At 37.4% G+C, this 25,337-nt stretch overlaps 1 protein-coding gene and 1 long non-coding RNA gene across 4 annotated transcripts in view; one reads left to right on the top strand and one right to left on the bottom strand.

Moving 5' to 3' along the window:
• LOC144639494 (uncharacterized) overlaps positions 1-25,025 on the bottom strand; it is a 41,684-nt gene extending 16,659 nt beyond the window's left edge. For 2 of the 3 annotated variants that reach the window (XM_078498788.1, XM_078498789.1), the window contains exons 1-13: positions 24,595-24,704; positions 23,436-23,489; positions 21,298-21,423; positions 20,498-20,562; positions 19,720-19,805; positions 18,710-18,888; positions 17,286-17,516; positions 16,633-16,733; positions 4,721-4,857; positions 4,015-4,129; positions 2,267-2,592; positions 1,984-2,055; positions 1,120-1,293 (exon numbers count right to left, since the gene is read on the bottom strand). In XM_078498788.1, the coding sequence (XP_078354914.1) occupies positions 1,120-1,293; positions 1,984-2,055; positions 2,267-2,592; positions 4,015-4,129; positions 4,721-4,857; positions 16,633-16,733; positions 17,286-17,516; positions 18,710-18,888; positions 19,720-19,805; positions 20,498-20,562; positions 21,298-21,423; positions 23,436-23,489; positions 24,595-24,702 (1,774 nt within the window). In that variant the 5' untranslated portion in view covers positions 24,703-24,704. Of the gene's footprint in view, positions 1-1,119; positions 1,294-1,983; positions 2,056-2,266; positions 2,593-4,014; positions 4,130-4,720; positions 4,858-16,632; positions 16,734-17,285; positions 17,517-18,709; positions 18,889-19,719; positions 19,806-20,497; positions 20,563-21,297; positions 21,424-23,435; positions 23,490-24,594; positions 24,705-24,844 lie in introns of those variants that run through there. The other variant, XM_078498790.1, reaches the window with a different exon arrangement.
• On the top strand, positions 11,331-14,990 carry LOC144639500 (uncharacterized). Its single transcript, XR_013568162.1, has 4 exons — positions 11,331-11,650; positions 13,169-13,260; positions 13,784-13,892; positions 14,374-14,990. It is a non-coding gene; the product is annotated as an uncharacterized LOC144639500 (long non-coding RNA).
• Positions 25,026-25,337: the final 312 nt, after the last annotated feature.

Here is a 25,337-nt window from a genome sequence, read left to right as displayed (position 1 = left end):
TCTTCGTGTGCAACCCTAAACGAGACCCTGACGGCTAAAAATATTGCCATTTTGCCCAGAACACCCTAAGTGAGACCCAAAGTCCGAAATTTATACCCTAAGCGAGACGACGAGCATCCCCGTCCCTTTTATATGGGAGTCCCCCCCCCCCGGGTTGTCATCGGACAGATCTTCTCACGTTTATAAGTATTTGCAGGCTTCATAGTCGTGCCGTACCTCTTGTAACTTAGACTGCTTCAAGATCTTAGACTCTGCACCTACCAAGTACCAAGTACCATCAACTGGGAAAAGCCTGACCTCAATCAACAGGTCAAACACATCAATTTGACACTTTCCCTATAGCTGCACGCGCACGCGCATCTTTTAATTCTCGAAATTTATCTAGCGTATTATCGTCGAAAAATGTTTGTGAAAATTAAAAAAGTCGTATTATTTTTGAAAATTTGTTAGAGTTATAATTAATTGATAATTATATTTTAATTCATTAATCTATAGTTATAATATAGTTATTTAATTGTGACTAAATTATAATTAATTCAAAACTTTGTAATAGTTATGTTTAATAGCTCTCCTTGTGGATGATGATGAAAGTCGCATTTAGCTGTGGGACAACGCGGGACTTAAAAAGTTGCCTCGTGTGAAGAGATGTTTTATTCAGCTTTTATCTTTTGTTTATGATGCGCGACAAGAAACTTGAAGCTAAGAGAGAAAGTCCTTGTGACTCCACTCAATCTATGTCGATCTATCTTTAGATTCATGCGCACTAGTGTACCGCGGTTTATGAAGCTTTCAAACTATCGCTATTTCCTGTTACAGTTGCTATGGATGAGTGAAAAAACGGGAAAATAAGGAATGAAGATAGAAAAATTGAATGGCAAAACTGTTTTCCAGGCTCTGTCTAAACTTCTCAGTGACATTAAATAAATTTCCTTTGTAATGGGGCTACGCAATATCGGCTTCTAAAAATTTTTTCCTCCAACATAGACAGGTTTTGCAAACGAGCCTTTCTGTGTGCCAAAAACACATTACATTCAAGGGGTGTTTAACCAAATTGGAAGTTTAGGATTGACAACTGTGAAAAGCATTGTATTTATGGCTGGTGAACTGTAAGACGTTTACCTGGTGTTGGGCACACGGAGGTACATATTTGTGTTTGTTGAGCAGGTCCTTTGCATTGTGTTCCACGGTGTGGAGGCGGCGGATTAGTACATGAACGACTACGCTGTTGAGTTCCACTACCACATGTGGCGTTACACTGAGACCATGAGGACCAATGTGAATATCTTCCATCAACTGCGTAAAGAACGCACAAAATAATTCGTACTTAATCCGCAATGTGTGGGTTTACCGTACCCAAATTTGCAATAAGCAAACCAGAAGTCTGTTCTGATTTCCTGCCGTATCAAGTCACTGACCTGATGTCGCCGGATTTTTGGCCGAATTTCGGTACGGGAAATACCTAATCGCAGTGGAGGATCTTGGGGAGGGGTCTGGGCCCCTTCCTGATTTTTAGAAAAAGACATTTTTTTTAATGATGCCCCCCGCCAAAAATGTTTTGGGTGTACACACAAAAAAGGGCCCCCTCAGTTGTAGGTCTGGTTCCGCCACTGAATATAAGTACGCTTCGGCGGCAGATCAGGCTCGTTTAGTCTCTCCATGGGTATTTCGGCTTGACTGAGTCTCGCCAGAATACAAAGGCTATGGCATGACCAAACTCGCCTGATAGGTCGCTGTACCACGATTAGGTGTAAACACTGGGCGCCGTTGTAACAACATTTGCTAAATGGACAACCAAAGACCAACTGTCAAAAGCTACTAGGAGATTGATTTACCTGAACTACAACACCCATATTCAGGAGCATACAATCCATATGGTTTTGCAATAGCTCTGATGTTTTGCAATGTAACCCAAGTTGTGTGTTGCTCTGTAATAAATTAAAACTCTCTCCACAGACACTTAATTCAATTTTTAAAATTGCGTACCTTTCGTTGGTGCTGATTTTGCTCTTTTTGACTTTCCCACGGCTCGACTATCTGACCTGGGCTGACCGAGGACTAGACATAAAAAAGTCACAAAAGAAACAAATCATGATTAATTTACCTTTGCAGGCTCTCAACTTTGAAATATTTCTTTTTGAAGACCGGGCAGAAAAAAGAATGCTGCCCCATTGAAAAAAAAAATATGGTCGAAAGATTAGGTTATGCGACCAAAGGAGTAAGGAAAAAGAAAAAAGGTTAAAAACGGGTTAAAAAGATAGCAAATTACCATTCCTGTTTTTTCTCCATGGCTTCGTGTTTCGTATAATTAGATTCCAGGTTCCAACAGGGTTTTCTCCCCAGTAATGTAAGCTAGTCACCGTCCAGTTTGTGAAGTTTTTTAAGCCAGCGAGGCTGTCAAACGCTCGCGGGTACAGGAGTCGAGAATGGGTTTTACTCGGTGAAACTGAACTCATCTCCAGGTATCCTCGGCGAGGAAATGTAAGATCGACTTGTACTTGTACGTGTTCTAGGTATCGGATACCGCAGCTTTGTTCATTTACATTCAAGGAAATCGGTAATTGTCCACTCCAAGGAATTTGCGGCCAAGCAGAGCTTCAAGAAAGGCAGAGTATTATATGTTAATTAAGGGCCGGGTCCAGTTTTGTCACATATCGCTCATTTCACTGATTCTAGCTCAATAATAATCCAAGATGAGTGTCTCTTTCTAAGGTCATTCAGTTCGTTGCATAAGTTATTTCAAACAGATTAATTTTTTCCTAAACAGGCAAAGATTTTGGCTGATTTGTAACCCTAGTCGTGTACCAGTGTTGTTCTAGTTGGTCGGCGTGCCTATAGGGACACTGTTGTACCTCTGTCCATTCGTAGAAACGATTAACGATCTTACCGTCAACGAATTTAGCCTTGGAAGTCCGCTCGTTGTGAAAAAAATATTAAATAAATAAGTAAACGGAAATGGCATTTCTGTACTTCAACTATTTACATTCAACATGGTCCTTTGGGTTGAAGGTCCACCAGTTCTGAGATTCGTGTGGTATATTTTGGACCAAATTGTGTGATTCTAGGTTAATTTCAAGGATACATTCTACCTAATGTCCTTCATAGCCGAACCGAAATTCCGTTAATATTCCCAGGCGGGCTCGGAAGCACCCAAGAAGGTTGGAGCTTACCACAGTGCTAAAAGATCAACAAACCGACTCTGGCTCATTTTTTAAAATTACCATTTGACACTGAAATGAAGAAACCTATCTTTTTCCTGTCTTCCTTCTATGTACTGCCATCATCGTTAGCTAAATAAATTGTAAATTACGTTTTCAAGGTCCTGTTTCAACAAAATATGAGTTAAATTTAAAAATGTACCAGAATTATTGTCGTTGTTACCTTCACTTTTTCCAGCCTTTTTTCCTAACAAACTGTCTTCAAAATGCACGAAATGCTGTCTCAGATAACCTATTTTTTCAAAATTTCCTGGGGGAGGATACCCCCCAGACCCCCCTACGTCATTGCGCCTGCGGCGCTCATACGCACCCCCCATGCAAAATCCTGGTTACGGGCCTGGTCAGTCAGTTTAAATGTAGTTTTCTATCATATTCTATCATATTTTCATTTTTAACTTTTTTTGTAATATCATCCAACCGTAAACACGTGAACACGTGAACCTGTCAAAAATTAACCAATTTTCACGTGTTAACGGTTGGATGATTTACAATATTCAAATTGAATTTGAATGTTTGAAACGAATAATGCAATCCGTTCACCGTTAATCAAAACTATTCCGGAGTTCTAGGCGGCACAAGCTGAGTATTTTGACTGTAATTAGTTGATTTATTAATATAAACCTTCAAACATCGCTGAAAACGTCAAATTTCAGGAAAGTCCAGGTGGACAAGAGAAGATTCTTCACGACCTCTCTATTCTGTCTGTTTTTTCAATGCGGAGATCTAGAAAGAATTGCAAACAGAGAAGAAACAGCGAGCGAAGTCTCAGCCCGATTTGTTAGAATCCAAGTGCACCTACTAGGAGACATAGAGCTCGACTTCACAAGTCAGCTGCTCAGGAACGGAAGTCCAATTCTTTGCGTATTCAACCAACATGTTAGCGTCCATCAGTCCAAATCCATAATACTGACTCACTAAAATTAAAAAAGAAGCAAAATTATGGAATACTCTAAAACAATATAAAAATTTATGCAGTAGATCTACCAATTGCAAAATAGACAACTGACTAGCAGGCCGAGTTTTTCGCTGACAAATTGTAATAATAGTAGCTACACAGATCAAAAATCCAAAAGCCCTTAGCAGCCTTTGATTTTACTCTTGTGCAGAAAATTGAAATAGAAAGTTGTCAAGGTTTCATGTCAAACACACGCATTTCCTTTTTAAGAAAAGTGCTCTTATTTTAAAAATTAATGCGTGCATACTTTCACTCTATTTGCACTGCTCCGATTTCCGAAATTATCAGCATGTTCTTTTTCAAGACAGAAAAATAGAAAAATGTAATTAACTACTTAAGTAATATGGTGGAATTTATCAAAATTTGTTGCATTTCTTTTTTAATTAGTGCTCAGTAGAGTTCACTGTATCCTAGTCAATTGTAACAGGCCCGTAAAATGTGTCACTGTTGTTGTTTAATTGTAGTGGAAGTCAAGAAGACCTGTTAAGTTTTACAATGCAAGGATAAACAGCTTTCTAACAAAATTAATTGTAAATTGTTAAAAATGTACCCCGAAGATTGGCTGCGTTGGTTTTCCAGGAAGGTGTGCGACGCCTTCGGGCCGTAGAACTTTTCACGCTCGGAGGATCCAGGGGCTTGGAGCTTCTAGCTATCAGGTGCTGGACATCTCGCCAAGTTAGATTGCGGCTAAAAAATATTTAAAAAGGATATTTGTCACTTTTTTGAGATGAATAGATTACTTTTTCTGTTTTGTAACTATTTTCACAACAGTGGTAATTAGCTGAGTGATAACAATCAGTGATTCTACCAGAATTCCGGTATAAAAAGACTAACAGAAATGATCACGGAAATGAACCAAACCAGTACAAAGATTTAAGAGTGAGAAAACAAATGTTGTAAGAGAACGCGATCTCTAGCGCTACTCAGCGGATTTCTGACTGCTTAGAACTTGTGTCATGAAAACCACGTTGCCTTTACACCTTTCACTCGGTCCTACTTCATCAAAGGCTTCACTAAAATCAGTTTTTACACTGGACGAAACAATGGATTTACTCAAGTTTGAAAGTTGAGCAAATATGATGCAAATTTGGGCATCTATCTTTGCACTAAATTTGCTCAAGTTGTAAAGTCCTTGTAAACACAAATGTTTGTATCTAATGAATTTTTGTGCAAATGTGACGCAAAGATGGCATTTGCTCCTTATTTACCTCACTTTTGCTCACAAGGCAAATTTTTAACTTTCATATTCATTTGTTAAACATTTGCCTTCTGTGTATAAATTACACGTTTTCTACTTAATGCAAATTCAAGTAAACACTGTGCAAAATAAATTGTTTGCACTAGGTTTACATCACATTTGCGCGAGATACAAATAAGTAACTTTACGGTCAATTTTCTCGGATTTGCCATACAAGCAAACGTGTACATTTGTTATAGATGTGCGCATGTGTCAAAGAAATAATTTTGCCTCAATTACGCTCACATTTGCCAGGGAGCAAATATGTGAATTAACCAAATTTTTGCTACCGAGGCATATGTTTAAATTCAGTTCACTCAGGAGCCCATGGTTCACTTTAATTCTTCTTAATATTTGCTCTCTTTGGAAGAACAGTCTGTTTCAATGTTTCGTGTTTTCACACGCGAAAAGCGAAGTAGCGGGAGCGATGAGTGGCGGCTGTATTCGCAGGCTATTCCCCAAGCTTACTATAAAATTTTCAATGATTTTTCACGTGTAGATCAGACTTCGACGATCAACAAGAATCCGCCTATAGGCTTGAAATCATCATCTCCCTACCATGAAAACATGACGACCAAACTCCCGTATGTTCTGGCACATATCCCACTTGCGGAAGAAACCTATATATAGTATACTACAGTGGAAGCTCTCCAAGCGAACCCTATAATAGGTGGTCATGCATCTCTAGTTATGGCTGCAATGGTATAACCATACGGGTTTTTGAAATCTTAGTTTTTGAAAATCATTTCTGTAAGCAGGCAGTTATAGTTTTGAATACTTTTTTTGTCTCATGGGTGGCCATCGACAGGAGCTTCGATGGTTGTCTGTTTACTGCCATTTTCACTATTTAGACATAAAATTGATCGTTGGGTGTCTCTCCCCACCACCCGGCCATCCCCACCGCCCTACTCTCCCTTGTTTTTTTGGGTCTTATCAAACCGACTTGTGGGCAAGTTATAAGCATTGATTAGTGTGATGTCAAGTGTGTATGCCCATTAAATGGGCGTCGATAACTTGAAAGCGAGGCATTTATGCTAGCTCCAAAATTCCCCCTGGTATACGCAGGACAGCCAGTATGTGTACAGGACACCACTTGAAATTAGGAATGCGTTCTCTTTCGTCGAACGCAAAAAGATCTGTTCCTGATAATGCCAGGTGCCTCTGCCTAAATTTAAACAGGACAACAAAAAACTGCTGGACAAAGGCCCAACAGTCAGCTCATTTTATATTTCATCTCTATAAAGTAACCACTGCTTGAAAGTGGAGAAAGGGATTTCAGAAAGTTTCCATTACAGTCATTTATGATACTCATGAAGAAAGTGGAAAGCTGAATACCAACAATAACATTCAAATTGTTCAATAATTCGTTTTCATTATTTCAACTGAAGGATTTGATCATTTCAAGAAAAAATAATAAATTCTTGTTTATTCTTATTCGTCCTTGTCACCTTTGGGCTAAAAAACATGGTTACATCAGTAAATCCTCAACTGTTTTTTTTTCTATGTGAAGGTTATGTCTATAATAAAAAGGGTTTCAAGAAAATAATACAATAATTGCTTGCTTATTTATTGTCAATCATGATTGGTATTTACATTGTTATATACAGTTGAACCCCGGTAACTCGAACTCTGAAGGGAAACGAAAAACAGTTCGAGATAGCGGGGTTTTCGAATTAACAGAGTAAAAATGACTGAAAAGTGGGTACAAGGGAAATAGAAGCTAGTTCGAGTTAGCGGGGTTGTTCGAGTTATCCGAGTTCGAGTTACTGGGGTTCTACTGTAGTTTTCACTGACTGACTAAAGACGACCACATCTTGACAGTGGGCTTCCTAAAAACGACCACATTTTGAAAACCCAATAGTGGAAACTACAGTAGAACCCTGGTAACTCGAACTCAGGTAACTCAAACAACCCTGCTAACTCGAACTAGCTTCTATTTCCCTTGGACACACTTTTCAGTCATTTTTACTCAGTTAATTTGAAAACCTCGCTAACTCGAACTGTTTTTCGTTTCCCTTCAGAGTTCGAGTTACTGGGGTTCAACTGTATGTAACAAAAATGACTGGTCTTTCCTTTAATGGAATTCTATTGAAACTGTCTTAATTTATTAAAGCATCCACTAAGAGAATGAAATTTTATCTGCTGGGATTCGGTTCTATCATTAACCTGTGAAAAAAGGAGTCATTATTTACTGATGTAACCAGGGGAGAAACAGGGGTTGTCTAACTGTTTTAAGAGTGATGCTTCTTTAGTGACTTTCAAAACTTTGACGATAGATATTTTTTGAATTGTTTAACAGCAACTAACATGCCTGGCTATAAAACATATTGTAGCATTGGCCAAAGACCACACATCCCAGTAGCAGTGGTTGGTCATTAGAACACCTGGGATCTTTGACATGACTGAGGTGTCTTCTGTTTATATCTGTCAGCGATTTGTCAGCAGAAACCCCAGCATCTTTATTATGGCTGAGCTGGATACTTTGTGCCTGTTCATTTTCCTTCACCAAGTGTGATTCATCTTTTGCCAAGGCTGAATAAAAAAGCAATTAAACAATTAACATATCAAGTTTTTCAGGTCTATTGTTTATTTTATGGCAAGCCTGCAGGACTTGACAAAATACACAAAACAACTAAAAATATTTATGTCAATTTTGAAAACATGGCCAAAATGCAAAGGACTGTCCATGGTAATGATAACCTTATTTGGCATGTTTTCTATATCTGGTAATGGATTGTGTCTAATGAACCACAGACTGAAAAAAATCTTTAACTTACAACATATTTGCACAGTATTGATCACTGCTAGACAAATTGTCATCTTAGCAGACAAAAATTAAAATTATACAAGGAAATTATATTCTTATCATTGCCTGTGACTGTTTTTCTTTTTTTCTGAGATTTTTTTGCCTCACTGAAAGACTATGACATTAAGAGAAATATGGTGAGTTAGTTTTGCTAACCAGTTTTATTTTCACACACCCAAGGAGCCTGTTCACGGGCTACAATCTTGTCCACAAGTATTGGGATTAATTTCAAAGAAATTATTAACAAATTCCCCAGTCTAAGAGGAAGCTGTCTGCCTACCAAAGTCCTCAAATGCTCCCACCATATGGGGCTTCCCTAGCCTGAGATCTTGGATTGTACAGTTCCAGAAAATATCCATAGTCATTGAAAATTCTCAGGGAGGAAGGGGGGCTCAAAAGCCAAATTATTATTTGAAGGAACATATGGAAATTATGTGGAATTTCCAGAAGAGTGGGGGGGGGGGGATTTAACCCAAACAGCCTTCTGTGGGGAGGGTTTTCTCTCCATTTTCAATTGTGTCACAGTATTTTTTCTCGCTATTTTCAAGCATCATGGTCTATTTTTCCCCTTATCATGTGTCACACATAAACCCTTTGCTACCCTCTTAAAAGGATTTTTTCAAAGTTATTAGTTAAGCAAACCAATGCAAAGAGAGCATATGAGTGATGTAAATTCACTCTTTGGGGCACATGAAGCCCCAGACAATGAACAATGAACTACATGTAGTGAGCAGTGAATTTATACTTATAATCAAAAACACAAAAATAGAGGGCTGTGAACAGTCTATATAAACAAACAGAATTTTACATTTCATAACAACAGCTTGTATTATCGAAGGTGCAGTTAGGTTTTAGTCTGTCAAAAAGCAAGCGGTTCCCATGAGCGAAACTAATTTACTGATCAAATCAGAAAACAATTATTAAACTTGGTTTCCGCAAAATATTGTGATCTGTCAGTGTCCGGCAGATCAATTTCATGTATTTGCCTCAGAATTCAGCTTCGACAAAATAACCGATCTGCTTGCCACTGACACACAATATTTTGCTAAACCTAGTCCAATAATTGTTAAATATTACCCAATCCTCCACCCCTTTGGGGGTGCAATTTCCCTTAAATCTTTTCAGTTCCTGACTAATCCCCACCTTGAACCGAGGTGAGGGAGGGGGAGGGTAAGGGGGGGGGAGGTTACATTGACTCCAGCATTAAGACTTAGGGTCTGTTTACATGGAGGGTGCCCCAGCTAACCGAGTTACCCGGCTAGAAGGGATGAACATAGCCCGCCTTAACATGCAGAATTCACAGCCCTTCTACCCGAGTTGAGAACAGTGTCATTGAAGTGTGTTACTGCCTGGGAAAACCATGTACCGGGTACATGTAGATGCAAATGATTGAAGAAAATTATGACTTTTACTGAATAATTAAGGCTAGCCATCTTTAAACCTATTATACTTTGATGCGCAAGCTCTTAAAAATTTACTGCGTCTATTTTTGGAGGAACTCAATCAAAATTCAACAGTCTTTGGCCACCAAAGTGAAATTAAATTTGTTGTTTCGTGAATAAGGATAATCATTCCTAAGAAAATTTCAAATTATTAAATAAGTTGTTGCTCAAATAAATATTTTCCAGTCAACAGATAAAACTAATTTGATCTAATTTTGGTTAAATAGCACTGTTTTGATCCAGAATTTATACATTTTATGCCATTAACTTCAAATTTAAATTAAGAACACATGCAAAAACTTATCCCGGCAAGCCAGGATAGCCCAGGCAATTTACATGGCAAAAGCTATCCTACCTAGAAGGGTGCCCCGGTAAAAAGACCGAGTGCGCAGGACAAGGTGGGTTTCCCGCCTAGTATGTTAACGCTTCAATGTGGTTTCAAAAGAAACAGGGGCGGATCCAGGAATTCCTGAAAGGGGGGGGGGGGGGTTGTATACCCTAATATTTTTTATGCATGATTAAAAGGGACAGAAGTAACAACAATAGTTATTTGTCGTTTTTCTTCATGCCTCGTCTCGTATATTGAACAATGTAGCATGAACGAGTCTTCTTGTATGAGCTGTTACAAAGCCCTCGCATATCTTGTCTACCTTGAATCTCTCAGAGTAATGTATAGCCATTAAAAGTGAGATCTGAGAAGTGCTCTTTAGAGAGTATTGCTCTTATTGAACACTCGCAAATTTTACATTATCTTTTCCTAACTTGACAATCAGTCCGGCAATTGTGAAACAACTACGAATAAAACAATTTTATTCTATTATTTTTATGAAGTTTCGAAGAAATTAAAAAATGCTGTGCAAAGGGGGGGGGGGGGGGTTGCAACCCCCTTAACCCCTCACCTGGATCCGACTGTGAGAAACGTATAAAAAGTTGGCTCGCCAGGGTAGCTGGGTTAGCCGGGTAGCGTGGTTAGCCGGGGCACCTGCCTTTCATGTGAACCAGCCCTAAGCTTTAAGATTGTAGGTCGATTTTGTTCAAAATAGCCAGCGGTATTACCGTAAGTCAATAATGATCCAATTGTTATCAGCTTTTGCAACTGGTGTACCATGATATCAATACTTTGAAGAGATTGTACAAAAAGGTGTTATAAGAAAGATTTAGATGATTTCTTTAAGACTTGCCTGTTCACGACGATGTAAAGTCAGCCATTTTGCTTAGCACTTTCTCACAACATAGAGCAATCGTGCTGTCAAATCTTCCGTGGTCGTCGCTTGATCATCCTCAAGTGCAAGCACAATCTTTTTCCCGTTTTCTTCTTTTTCTAAGACCTCGCCTTTCTCTTTCGTTTTCTTCTTTCGTCCTACATCCTCGCTTTTTCCTCTGGTGTATTCTTTCTCCAAAAAGATTCACGTTCATTCTCGATTAGCTGGAGGCCGACATTCGCGTTCATTCGCGTTAAAAATTCCCGCTTCTTCCCGGCAAAAATCGTGTCAGTGGTAAGGCTTTACGCTAATTGGCTACTTTATTTATTGAACACGAGATGTACCAATTCGTCACCAGGTTCTCCCGTATTTCGACGTCATTATGTTGTTTTAGCCAATAAAAATGTCAATGGCTGTCACGTGGTGAGTATTTACCCATTCAAACCTCGGAGCGCCATTTTCCTCAACATTTTCCTACAGTTTGTCGCCTTTTTTTCTGTTAGTTCATTCTTAATATTATGGCAACAAAATCACCAAACCAAACAGGCAAAGAGTAAACGGGACTCTGAACATGAGGGATGCAAACAGTAATCCACAAGTACACCTCGAGCTTCGCGATCCCAAACGCAGCCATCATCTTCCAGCGCGAACGGACCAACCGCCACATACATGTAGACAGTGAGCAAAACGTCCTCGAACAACAGCCCATCTTTCACTGACAGTTTAAACCAGGAACGTTCATCGCCCACAGCGTCATCCACACCGGTATTTGGTGTTATCGAGGCATACAACGGTAAGTAAGACTGCGAGGATCAAACTGCCTACCAAACATACTAACATTCCTCTGAAATAGAGCTTTTATCTTTGCTACTTGGTTGTTTGTCTTATATAAATTCATCCTGGTAATAGGGCTGAGTTTTAATAGTTCAATTTGTGATATTTGGTCTAAAATCATTCACATGTGATTGAAAAACGCAGATAACTATGGAGCAGGAGACTGATTTGCTATTCTCTTGAGTGTTTACAGATAGAAATGGATGACACAAAGTCCTATAGTGTACTTACAAAATAGTATAGGATAAATGTTATACCGAGTAAATGCATTGTGTCTATAATACAGGCAACAAATGCAAGCTAGGAATCGTTGGTGTAATATTCCAATATAATTCTATTTTCATCTTCAGACTAAGGTGACAAACAGCTTAGATTTAAATACTGAAGGTTGGTACATTGCATTTAATATATGCACATGAAAATACAAAACAAAGATACTTAATACAATCTACTGGACATTTTTATCAATAGAAACAACCCACCTGCTAATGCACGGAACAGATAATTTCTTCCCCAAATCAGGCATGCAAACACAAAGATAATAAACAGCGATGACAATTGGAATCTATTACTTTGCAAAGAAGCCTACCATATCAAGCGTTCACAGCACCATCTTTGAACAACGGTCTAAAAGCAAGCAGGGAACTATGCCATTTTTTTACAGTTCCATCTTTGTTTTTTATTTTCATGTGCAAATGTACCATCCTTCAGTAAAATCTAAGCTACCTGTTTGTCACCTTAGTCTGAAGATGAAATAGAATTATATCGAAATATTTTTATTACACCAACCATTCCTTGCATTTGTTGCCCGTATTTTAGACACAATGCATTTACTTGGTATTACATTTATCCTCGATCTCTTAAAACTATCAGCTATTTTATCATTTTAATTAGAGCAATTTGTTTTAAATTCAAACCCACTGGGGATTCAAAATTTAAATAATAGTAGTCAAATGACGGCAACATGCAAATGTGCTATTGGGCATTTTAAGCTGCACACGCCCCAATTTGGCGAATAAACAGGGCTCGCCATAAATACTAATCAGATCTTAGAATTTTGTTACAGTATATGTGAAGTTGTAATCAAATGTTTTACCAAGTTTGTAAGCTCCAGAAAATATTAATACTTCCCCACAGAGAGGTTGGAAATTTAAGGGAAGGAGAGGATCTCAAAGATCCAAACATATAAAGCAATGTATGAAGCTAAATTTAATTTTTTAGATAGGAGGGGAGTCATATGAAAGATCCCTTAGTGGAAAGGGTACGGATACAATGTATTTTCTGGAACCACAAATTGACTACTGAGGTTTTTCAGAGGAGAGAAAAAGGGTTTCTTTGGTCACTTGTAAGTTAAATAATATTCTCAAGCTGAAAGGCCATTTAACCAACATTTCCTTTTCCAATTCAAAGAATATCGCTTTTTTGCTTGGGCAGGCACAAATGCTTATATAATAATCAGTTATATTTATTCTCCTAGATTCAATGAACCTGACAACAAGATTGTTTACTTGCAAATTTAAGCTGGTGTACAAAGTACCGACCGTGAAATGCCAGTTGGCACCATAAAAAGTAAACCCTCTTTTTTCTTCTTTCTCACAAAATTAATGTACTCTATCAACTGTTTTGTTAGAAGTATAGTTGCAGAACCTAGTCTGAATTTTTCTTTGGTTTAAAAAATTTAATCTCATCAGTATAATTTTAATTGCCTTTGTTGAGTATGCATGGTTACTGATCTCATTGATAAATTTGAAATCTGAAACAACAGTTTGTGGTGTTTATTCTGTGACATCCTAGAAGTTTTATGAACATTAAGTGAGCTCTTGAGAACTCCAACCACAGATGTCTCAGTAGATAACCCACACCTGCTATTTAATTTTTGACATAAATATTGTGCAAAAAGGTGCAGATTATACATGTAGTTTTACTGTAACTTTACCCCAAGTCTTTCTCCTTCTAATTTTTGTTTGGAATAGTTTATTTCAAACACTCATGAATACATCTTTTGAATAGTTTAGTGTTGATTAAATCTAAGAATATGTCTCTTTGCCATGTTTGAACAAACTGATTTTTTTGGATTATTATTATTTTGTAGCTGCTATGGGTGTCCAATTTCAGACAAAGTAAAGGCAAAGTGTCATTAACTCAAGAAATGCAGTCAACATCTCTCGAAGGAGCAGAGGGTCCGAAGCCGTCTAAATATGGTAATTTTTTTTTACAATTCAACAGTGTTCTAGAATTTTGTACAATTAAATGCAATTAGTGTATGTGAATACAAAATGTAATTTAAATATTCAGAGTCTATTTAGCTATGGATGCAAGCAGAAGGTTCCTACATGAAAGCGCAAGAAGAAAAACAAGAAGATTAAAGACTGTGTATTTTGGTTACATTATTTAAAAAAAACACATTGTAGTTGTTCTAATTCTAGCTGCTACAACTGTTATGCGCATGATATTTTGTGTGCATTCACATTCAAAATACATACATGTACAATGATTCATGCATTTTGCATAGCTCTCACTGTTTACTGTCTCTAAATAGATTCTTAGGCCTTTCTGTTTAAAGACTTTAAGAAAGAGTGGTCTTTAGATTGGTATTCTTTTAAACCCACATTTTATTGTCAATTTGTGACTCAAGAGTTATCATTGATAAATAATTTTCTTAAATATATTTTTCTTACACAGAAAAAGAGGCAGAGAGTAAAAGCTTGCAGTAGAGCAGTCCACATCCTAACAGTAAAGGAAAAAGATCACTTCCAGAAATTCGTGACTGTGGACTTTACATGTATGTTGTCTAAGTATTCCATGTCAGAGATAGAAGAGGAGAGTGGAAACAGAGATGGCTGTGAAAGCCCAGGCTTAGAAAAGAAATTCTTTAGCACCTGCACACTTCAGTGGCGCAGTCCTGCTTTAATGCAGGTTACATGTATGCACACCATTTACTGAAAGGCAGCACATACATTGTAGAAGGACTGCAAAAAGACATCAACATGTAATCTTGAGCTCCTTTGCACCTGATGGCATTCCTTTGCCCTAGCATAACTGGTACCTTCTGCCCTCCTTTTGTTTAATAATGGGGTGCATCACTGCATTTCTAAAGCTTAAAGGAAAAAAAAACTAAAATCTCATACTATTTTGTTTTAAACTTTTTGAGAACTTTAATTGTTTGAAATGGAAATTTCAACTATTGAGTGGTGATTATTACAGTACTGTTTTCCTGAAAGCTGCATGTACATTGTACTTGATTGAGTGCTTTCTTTTTTTTAATGTTTAGTTGTCTTTTTTTATGCAAAAACCTCATTTTTGTGAACAAGCTACTGTAAATTAGGCGTTTCATGCTATCATTCATCTTTCAAATGTGCATTGAACTGTCTGTGACAATGGCTGATTTATGTTAACCAAATGTTCACATACATGCACTAAAACAGTTAACTGATCATAATTATAATATTTCTTATGTAGATGTTTGGGGGAGTTTTATACTTATTGTTTTAAAATGTTTAGCTGTTTGCCTTCTGACAAGATTTAAAGATACTTACCGGCATGTACAAGTTTAATATTTTATTCATTTAACAGTTACGAACAGTCAATCAAGAACATTAAGTATGGTAGGCATTCTCATGCTTACTGTTCTAAAAAAGTTTTAAGCTGCTTACCATGTGAGAATAGTTATTGATTTTAAGTTAGTGATGACCGGTAAAGAAATAGAAAGCATTTTATATGCCCTTTTTAAGACTGTTTCAAAGTACTTAGCTGTTTTTTTTTTCTTTTACTTCTATTTCAAGATATTTATAATATTTCTTTTGATTCCATGGTGCCATGTGACATTGTTAAAATAAATAATTACATAGAGCTTGAAATGTGTGCATGCATTTTGTTTTGTTTATTTTATTCCTTCTCTGTTTTCCATTTTCATTTTTCATTATACAAGTAATTGGGGAGAGGGGAAGTTTGATTGTTTGGCACAACGTTTTAAATGCTTGTTCAAACAAAGGCTTTCATGATCAGTGAATGTTCACTGGCACTTCTTTTTGTAAAGAGCATGTAAAGACTAGGCAAATTTACTATTTTGCCCTCCCTTCTTTTCTTGCAAATACTGGCCAAATATGACATTTGACTATATAGCAAACATAACCAAACGAAAGCAAATATGGTATTTCCATCAGTGCAAATCCTTCCTTTCATGAGGCAAATTTATATATTTGCCTGCTATTTACTGCGAAAGTAAAATTGATTTTTGTTCGTATTTGTCACGCTATAGTAAATGTGTGCAAACATCAAGTTTATTTCATGTCCAAATATCATCAAAGCGAAGTAAACATCACTTTTGTAAGTATTTGCTATCAATGTAAATGCGGAGCAAAGACGATATTTACTAGATCTTTGCTTTACTTGCAATATTACAGCAAACACAAAGTTTGACTTGCGAGCAAATATGATCAAAGCTAAGCAAATGTAATATTTTGCAACATATTTGCTACACGTGTAAATCCATCTTCTCGTCTAGCAAATTTAACTATTTACCTCACCTTTACTACAACAGAAAAGCTGTCGCAAATGTACAATTTATCTTTACATTTGCTACCGGTATGAAAACATTGAGTAAATGCGGTATTTACCATCTTTGCCTTGTGTGCAAATATAATGCAATATTGATATTTGTATCTGAGCAAATTTGAGCAGTGTCGTTCAAATATGGTATTTACTTCATATTTGCTACGATTTTGCTATAGTTGTAAATCCGTTTTTTCGTGCAGTGTTAGTTAAACTTTCCGTGCGCTTTTTGTGTAATTATCCATGTGAAAGCAGGTGATTGGGTGTTAAAGTAAGATCCTTTCCCTTTGACCAGGTCTCATGTATATAGCCTATCTGTTAAAATTTGTTGTTCTCTCTTAAAGGGATGTTTGCGGTCCGGTAATATCGTTCTCTTCAAACTGCTCTTACTTTGCTTCAAGTGCCAAAGCAATGATCCCAGAAGCCATAGCGGTAGTGCCGGAAGTGCCCGAGAAGTCCTCTGTGCAACTCTTGTCACCTTCTGTAGTTATCTGTACATTAAATGAACAACATATATAACGTGTTAAACTTGAACCTTCAAAGGGTGGCAATGCTTTTCAGTAATAGTATAAACTATTTTTTGTTACTGTTAACTTAAAACGAAAATAATAAGACAGAGAAATAACCCGAAAAGAGTTGCTGCACTTGCTAAAGCGGTTCTATTTATATATTACATGAACTATATAACAAATAGAATATTATCGCAATTAGGTGTGCAACTTAAGCAGTTGCGAAAATAAAGCCTGAATTTTTTTCAGGCTTTATTTTCGCAACTGCTTAAGTTGCATACCTAACTGCGATGATATTCCATTTGTTACATCTTTCACCCGCAGTTCAAATACATGATATAGTTCATTACATAAAGGTCTAAAAGGTCTGATGATAAGCGATAGATCTGAGATTAAGCATGGGGATTCCATAATTTAGGTCTAAAATAGGGTTTTTGTGACCGGGTGGAACAGCTCACGAAATTTTTGGAGAAGCCCCCTCCAGGTCCTAAAACTTGTCACTTTGGCTCCCTTTTATTGTTGCATATAACTAACCATAGGAGCTTTGACATTTCCAGGTGTAAATATGTCCTGTACATGTCCATACGTCACGGCCATGATGGCGGCGCACTTCTCAGCATAGACTGGTACCGCGCCATCCCAATTCACTCCAGAGATGGCGATTGTGTAAATGCTATTTACGTAACCGCTGAACGCGCAGCTGTCACCCGACAGTCCACCATTTCCTGCAGCGAAGACAAAGATGGATCCTTTGCCACGGCGGCCCTGTATTACATAACATTCCATTAAATAATATTGATATTGATTTCATTTATCATCTCGTACAAATATAATCGGATTGCTTCATGTTGCTTTCAAAACAGATTATTATTGCAAAGCAGACAATCCACCAGAATCATTTAAAAGAAAACCACGATATATGGGTGAAGGTGGAACTGTGACATTAGTGAGAGTATCTTTATTAGTATTAACAAAGAAAAAGTAAGATTTAAGTACTGTAAGATTTAAGATTAAAGAGCTACCCAGTTTTGATTTACACACGATAGGGTTTAAAGCATAATGCTTGTGGGGTCGTGTAACTATTATACTAAATACTAATAAACTATTATATTTCTAAATTAATTATTTCTAATTATGTAAAGATTATTTGAAATACTAATTAAATTTAACATTACATGGGCTTGGGCATGGGCTAGGGCTTTCCACAAGTTGCTCGGCAACTTTTTGGCAACTTTTCATATTTCGAGCAACTTTTTCGATTCCCCTTCGAGCAACTTTTTTCCTCTCGAGCAACTTGTTGCATTTTGAGCAATTTTTCAGACCGAAGATCTCCGAAGACTATCCGAGTGTTGTTCAAAGGCCATATGAACGTTTCCGAAGATTTACAAAGTTAGCCGAAGATTTTCGAGGAACATCTGAAGACGTTCCAACTTTCGGCTCTGCATTAAAACGTCCTTACAAAACTCGTCAGGAAACATGACGTCATCGATATCTCTACGATTTTTCTCAGTTAAAGAAAACCTTGTTATATAACAAATTTTCCCCTTAATGAGTTATTTAGGTACTTCTTTTCCTGCAAAATTGCAGAAAAACTGCTTAGAAAATCTAACCCTCAAAGGGAAATTAGCATATATTTAGAGAATTTTTCTTGATTAGAAGCAGCGTTTGCACAAACTGCTTAAAAGATAGAACCACGGGCTAGGGCTTTCCACAAGTTGCTCGAGATTTCCCAAAAAAGTTGCACGTAATTTCTCAAAAAGTTGCTAACAAGTTGCTGCAAAAATCCACAAAAGTTGCTTCTGATAATAAAAGTTGCTCGAAAGTTGCTAAAAAAAACAGCAACCGGTACTAGTAAGCATCCAGCCCTTGCTGTACGTAGCAGAAAGTCGAGTTTATGCATCCGGGCCTAGAATCTTATACCCCAGCAAAATTTTAATAGCAGGGCTCAAAACACTTACCATTCGTGTTCCCCTTTTAAGAGCCTCTGTTAATCGAGGACCTGGTCCCTCCACTTGCACGCCCATGTCCCCAGGCCCCCAGCTGTTGGAGTATATGTCAATTAATTGGGTTTTGTAGCTCAATGCTCTAGCGTTCGATTCGTCATTTAATTCAGAGTTCTCGTCAAACAGTCGAATACCTAAAAATAACAAGATATCTATTAGTTTACGTTTCGTGCAGTATCGCTTCTACGTTTTGAAGTTTCTTTAAAATTCGTGCACTCAAAGAGATCTGAGTTTTTTATGTCTCCTCGATAAAGATGTTTTTTATGGTCCCTTAAAATTTTGCAGTGCTCGCAAAATTAGGCTTCTGCTCGGAATGCTCGCAAAATTTTAGTGGGTGCTCGTTTGCTCGTGGTCGCATATTTTTACGAATGCTCCCATGCTCGATTTTAATTGAAGAAGGTTTTAGAAAAGTGCTCGTTGCTCGCAAGGCTATTTTTTTCCAATGCTCGTGCTCGCAAAGAAAAACGCTCTCCTCGCATGCTCGCAAATGCTCGCAAAGACCATTCGACCCTTTTTTTCCCCGAGAGATTGCCAAAGATCACCTGAATAACGGTAACTTTGCGGGTAACTTTGTTCTCTACGTTATAACAAATTAGTTCCTGTTTCTCCGTAAAATATTCAGTAAGGATAAATTATTGGTGTTATAGACCAGTTTTCAATTGAGTGTCGTAAAACCAAAACCAAAGTAATTACTCTGGCCAATCACAAAGGACACAGACAATCCAGTGAACCAATCAAAACTCGAGGCAAATACATGTAGCCAGCACGAAGCGCGGGAAAATGTGCGCGAGCGAGTCACGATTGGTTTTGGTTTTACTCCTGATTGGCTGAGAAAGTGGCGCGAGATTTTTAAGCCAATCACTGAGCGTAGTAATGCAAAACCAAAGCAAACGCAATTTACTTTCGACACTCAAGTGAAAACTGCTCTAACGATGTGAATGAATTACAGAATTTGATTTACTTACCTGCTATTTGTGCACCAAATGCGATTCCAACGCCACAGTTGCTGTTATTTCCTCCAGCAATAATCCCAGCACAGTTTGTTCCATGACTAAGAAAAAATAATTTTGTTTGAAAAAAGAATGGATTAAGGTGACCTTAAATCAGACAACAATCAAATTTGAGAGGATAACAACTAGATTATTATGCTGATAGCCAACAATAATAAAGCAACAATTTGATTTCAGTATTCCTAGAAATCTGATTTATATAACAAAAAGAAAAATAATTTGAAGAAAATAATTTAATTAAAAATAAAAATAATTTCACTAAAAAAATAAAATCAGCAGTTGTCCTATATACAGATCAACGCTGTGCATGTTAGAAAGAAATAAAATGAAAATGTCGACCTAATCACTGATATGAAAAAGGTTCTCATAATTCCTTAAATTATTATTAATTTTAAGTCTCAGATGCAATTTCCCGCATTAGCACTCTTTGGCAACTTTGGCTTCTTTTAAAAGCAAATAAATAAATAAATAAATAAATAATATTTTCTTTAAACAAGTAGACCTCCACGAGCCCAAGTTTTCGTGAGCCAATAGTCACGGAGGGACAGTCGAGTTAACTATCGCTCACAGGAAACAAGGGAAAGTAGTCTAATTGTTTTGGAACATGCTACAAAGGATGGCAGTCAGAGACTTCTCAACTTCAAGGAATCTCCTGTTTTCTACCGGTGAAGGTCAACTCAGCGCCTTGTCGATACACTCATAAATATAGAGTTTAATAAAAAACATTACATACCTTCCAGGGCTATAAGATCTACTTATCGGTCGGTTCTTTAAAACGTCATAACTTGCATCTACGTTCTGTTGAAAAAAAAAATCACAGTTTTTTTTTTATTGCAACAAGAATACTTAAACTTGCACTCCTTACAATACTAATTTACAAAATCACAGTTTTGCAAAAAAAGAAATTAACCAATTTCGAATTCCAACAGATTTCGTAATACTTTACTTTACAATGCCGTCGGTTATATCATTAACCGTTTAAGAACTGGACAAGAAACCCTGGGGAACATGAACATTTTTTATAGAGCGAGGCTCCACCCGCGGTCCAAACCTTTACCCTTTCGTATACCATTTTTGACAGAAAAGGTACCTCTTTCATATACCTAAAGGTACCCCTTTTTGGCGGGCCTCGCCTCATAATATCCACTATGGGGAGTATCCCCCGGACAAGAAATTCAAGTAATGGCGGCCATCAACAGGAAGGCACGGTGTTTTTTTAATTTTATTTTATTTAGGTACGGTGTTCTAATGGTCTGCGCGTTGGAGGACAGAGCTCGATCTCAGCCAGTGTTCTTGTTCTCTAACCCAGGAATATAAATAGTTAAGGACGAATTTTTGACCCTAATAAAAAAATTGCGCAAGACCTCGCGTTTAAGTTAAAAACATTGTAACGCAATGATACTGGTTCACGTAGCTGTGTATGTATACGCCCTAGCCATTGACCCTAAGTTCTCAGATTATACGATTACCGTTAAACTCAGGGATATTCGCCAACGGGTAGCACGCGACATGGTGATCAATAGAAGGACTTACGAAGTTTGGTTGCAAGTCAGGATGATTCATGTTAACTCCATCGTCCACCACAGCAACAAGAACACCTTTGCCTGTATAACCGGCTTGCCACGCGGACTTCACATTCATTGAAACTGGCGTGTCTTTCTGTGCATAAAAATGGCCATTTAATAATCAGCTACAAGTTGAAATATTACTTGGCTTCACACTAGAAGCTAAGTTAGTTTCAAGTTAGCACTTGAATCAAGTGCACTTAAAAATCTAAAGTCGTATTTTACAAAATCTGGCTTCACACTTGATGACTAAGTATATTACTGAGGTACAAGCTGTCAATCATCTTTCGCGGGGTAAAATCAGTCACGCATAATTATCATAAACACGATTGCACGCTTGTGAAATTTTCTACCACGAAATGCGGTTCTTCAAAACCAGCCACACGTGCAGCCACTGTTTCAACCTGGCCACTTCTTCGCGCCGCAACAAGTATCGGGGGTGGAAGAGGAATTATTGGAAGTGACTTATTCATTATTCCTTCACATTTTTCACGACTTATTCATTATTTATTTTTAGAAATTTCTTGTTATTCATTATTCCCTATTGCCTAAATAAAGTAAACCTTCATTTTGTATGGGATGGGGGTGGAATTTGATCGACAGTGCCTGAAAAATGCGTTAGCCCTCCTTCGTTATCAGATATTTTTAGCCTGTCCCCCTTCGTAAATCCTATTTTTTTTATATATATGACCCCCCTCCCCCCAAAAAAATGACAACGTATCAAGCTAAATTTCGAATTTCAGACAAAATTGCAGTTTAAAGTGATAACAAAAATACTGTAGTGTATTGATGGGACGTGATTGTCACAGTGTCAATAACTGTGGGTCCGCTTTAACTGTTTGCAACCAGATAGTTAGTGGGATGGACTTGATGCTTCTTGATGCATAACAAAGTAGGGGGGTCCGGGGGCATGCTCCCCCGAGAAAATTTTTATTTTTTGAACCCCAGAAACGCTATTTTAGGCATTCTGGTAGAAGTGTTGCACTATTTTAGATGCCCATCATACAATTAATTATTTTGAGTGTCCCACCCCGCTCTTTGGCCCGAAGATAAAAGATAATGTTTGAGCACGGTGAATAACCACTATTCATTATTCCTTTACTGGAAATGACTTATTCATTATTCCAAGCATTGAACCTGAAATATTCCTTATTCATTTTCTGTTTTAGCCCGTTATTCATTATTCATTATTCCTCTTCCATCCCCGAACAAGTACACTTAATCGTGGTTATTTTTTCGTGGTGGAAAAAAAGGAAGTTAAAATAGGATTATTAGTTTATTATAAGTTTAACCATACGCATCGACTTTTCTTTCCTTTCTTTGTAAACTTACATAAAAGACTCTTGCTCCTCCGAGCACCAGCCGTCCATTTTGAATTTCTACTGATTTCAGCTGGCAAGTTGTTTTTCAGAATCGTGACAACGCTGCACGCGCGCGCTTTCAGTTGGCTTCCATTTCCTATTGGTCAAATTCGTTCTCAAGTGTAGTGTAGACCATACTTGGCGGCGTACTTCGGCTTCTTTGAACTACGAAAGTTTCCATGGTCACCAAGAAAAGTTCAAGTAAGTACGTTTTACCCCTTCACACTCAAAGTAGGTTCAAAGTGCACTTAGACTATACTTTAAGCTCTAGTGTGAAGCCAAGTATTTCTTTCAAAATTGCTCACTCTCTAAATAAACTAAACTACTTTGTTTCTCGTTTGAAATGATTAAGATATATTACTCGCTGTAGTTGGTTAAAAGTCATTAAACACAGCACCGTGGACACAAATTTCTTTTAATCGTTTCTGTGTTATCAACAACACTTATTATGATCAAAACCTGCTGTTTAAAATTCCCTGGCTTTGAAAAGATATTTTAAATTTTCCTGAAAAGATACTAAATTAAGTACGTGTCGGCCACTGACATTACAAATACACGATAGATCCCGGGAATTAGCGAGAATGGCACGCTGCTATGTCTTCATTTATTGGAGGGTATTATGGTGCCCCTTGTTTTGAACTCTTGTCCTCAAAAATTAACGCAAGACTGAAGGGTTTTGAGTCTAGACTGACTTTGACTGACTGAATGTTATGCGTTAACTAAACATTGTGGTGCATGTACTTACCAAATACCACTGCCAGTCACGGGGGGTCCCTGCTTCTTGACTATTTCTTTTTACCTGATGATAAAACCAAAGTGTAAACGCCCATACAGATTCCCCGCTCATATTTTATCTACTACAGTAATCTTCACTATAATGATTGTAGTTGCTACCACCGTCGTCATCATTATTGTTATCACTAACATATATGCAACAAAGTTTAAATTTGGGTTCTTGAAATTTGAAACATTTTATGAACTAGAGTGAATACCAGTATTTCTCTCGCTGAGAAAAATCATATCTTTACACTGAAAAAGATATATCTTTCACATGTGAAGATATCGATTTTGACACATTTGCTGACGAGTTTGCTATGTTTCAATGCTAAATGAGTCAAACTTTATCGATATCAAGTCGAAACATCTTCGGATCTTCCTCGGTAATCTTCGAAATCTTTGGAAATTTTCGGAAAAGTCCGGAAAATGTTCGGAAACATTCGTACGACCTTCGGACAACATTTTGAAAATCTTCGGAAAACGGTCGGAAATCTTCGGTACATCGTCCAAAACCTCGTTAATAGTAGGTTTATAAAATAAACAAAATAATACATAGTTGCTTGGAGATATGAAATTTCCCTTCTCGTGTTCAAAATCGATTTGAACACTCGAAGAGAAATTTCATATCTCAGCACAACCATGTATTATATTATCCTCTATTTACGCAGCCGAATTTAAAGAAATTTAGAACGATTTCAAAATAAAGGCACGAGAAAGCGTGAAAGAAACTTGAACATCAGGAGCCAATGAAATAATCGTGTTGTAGATCGAAATTCCTTGTAAAAATTGCTCTAAAGAAAATCACATCTTTCAAATTTAATTGTTCTAAGGAAACGTATCCAGCCCCCGAATTTCCATATTCCGTCCAGGGCCGTAGCCAGAAAAAAAATCCATGGTTTAATTATCTTCCTAGATATTTACTTTCCCCCTTCAAAAATAAAAACAACAACAACAAAAACGAAAGAAAAATGACTGAGGCAAGTGCCTCGGTTTGCTTCAAAGCGGCTACGGCCCTGCCCGGTTCTTAACTATCTGGTCACAGTGAATTCAGTTATACTACGCTGCCCAGAATTTTTTCATTCTTCTAAAACTTTCAGTAGGGTAATAAACAAGACTTGCAATCTTACCCGATTAGTTTTATAAATGCTCTCACTAACTCGTCCGTTGTTTATGTCTTCTCCACTGACAAAAGGCAAGAGCACTGATACCAGTAAACCAATGGTAACAAAATTCATCTTGACTTTGTTAGTCAAGGCCTAAAAGAGCAGAAAAAACGGGTAGAAAATTGTTTTGTATTGAAAACAATAAGTCCGTTATTTTCATAAATCAGCTAGAATTTTCAAACTGCAATTACATATCGAGCCTTGTTCACTATACCTTGAAAGGAGTGAAGCTCTTTCTCAGCTGTTTAGCGGAATCAGATGTTTATAATAGTAACTTCGCCTACACTGGTCTGCAATCGTAGAGGAATTTGCAATTTAAAGGTTTTCAAAACGGTGGTTAAAGCTGAATACTCGTTTCCTTATCATAACTTCCCTTAACACTTAAGGAAGGATATTGCTTCTAGGAAAACCCGACACCGTGATTCAGCTATTCCATCCTGTAGTCGTGCTTGGCGTCGGGTCGGGTCAAAAAATTTTATTTTATTTTTAGGCCTGAAGAAAAACAAGGAAATAAAATATCGTATGAGTAAATAAGGAAAAAGGACTGATGAAACTGATAAACGATCCATTTACATTTTGAGCATTCCATAAACATACACACACGTACGTACACGAGCGCAATGAGAGCAGGAACAACTTATTCGTGGCTATGATCAGGCGATAGACCATATTTATGCTTGCCGCGCGCCATGATGATGCAAATGCGG

This window comes from Oculina patagonica, unplaced genomic scaffold, assembly GCF_052425735.1.
Source record: "Oculina patagonica isolate OP01 unplaced genomic scaffold, crgOcupat unplaced10, whole genome shotgun sequence".
Lineage (NCBI taxonomy): Eukaryota > Metazoa > Cnidaria > Anthozoa > Scleractinia > Oculinidae > Oculina > Oculina patagonica.
This window is presented reverse-complemented; position numbering and strand designations above follow the sequence as displayed.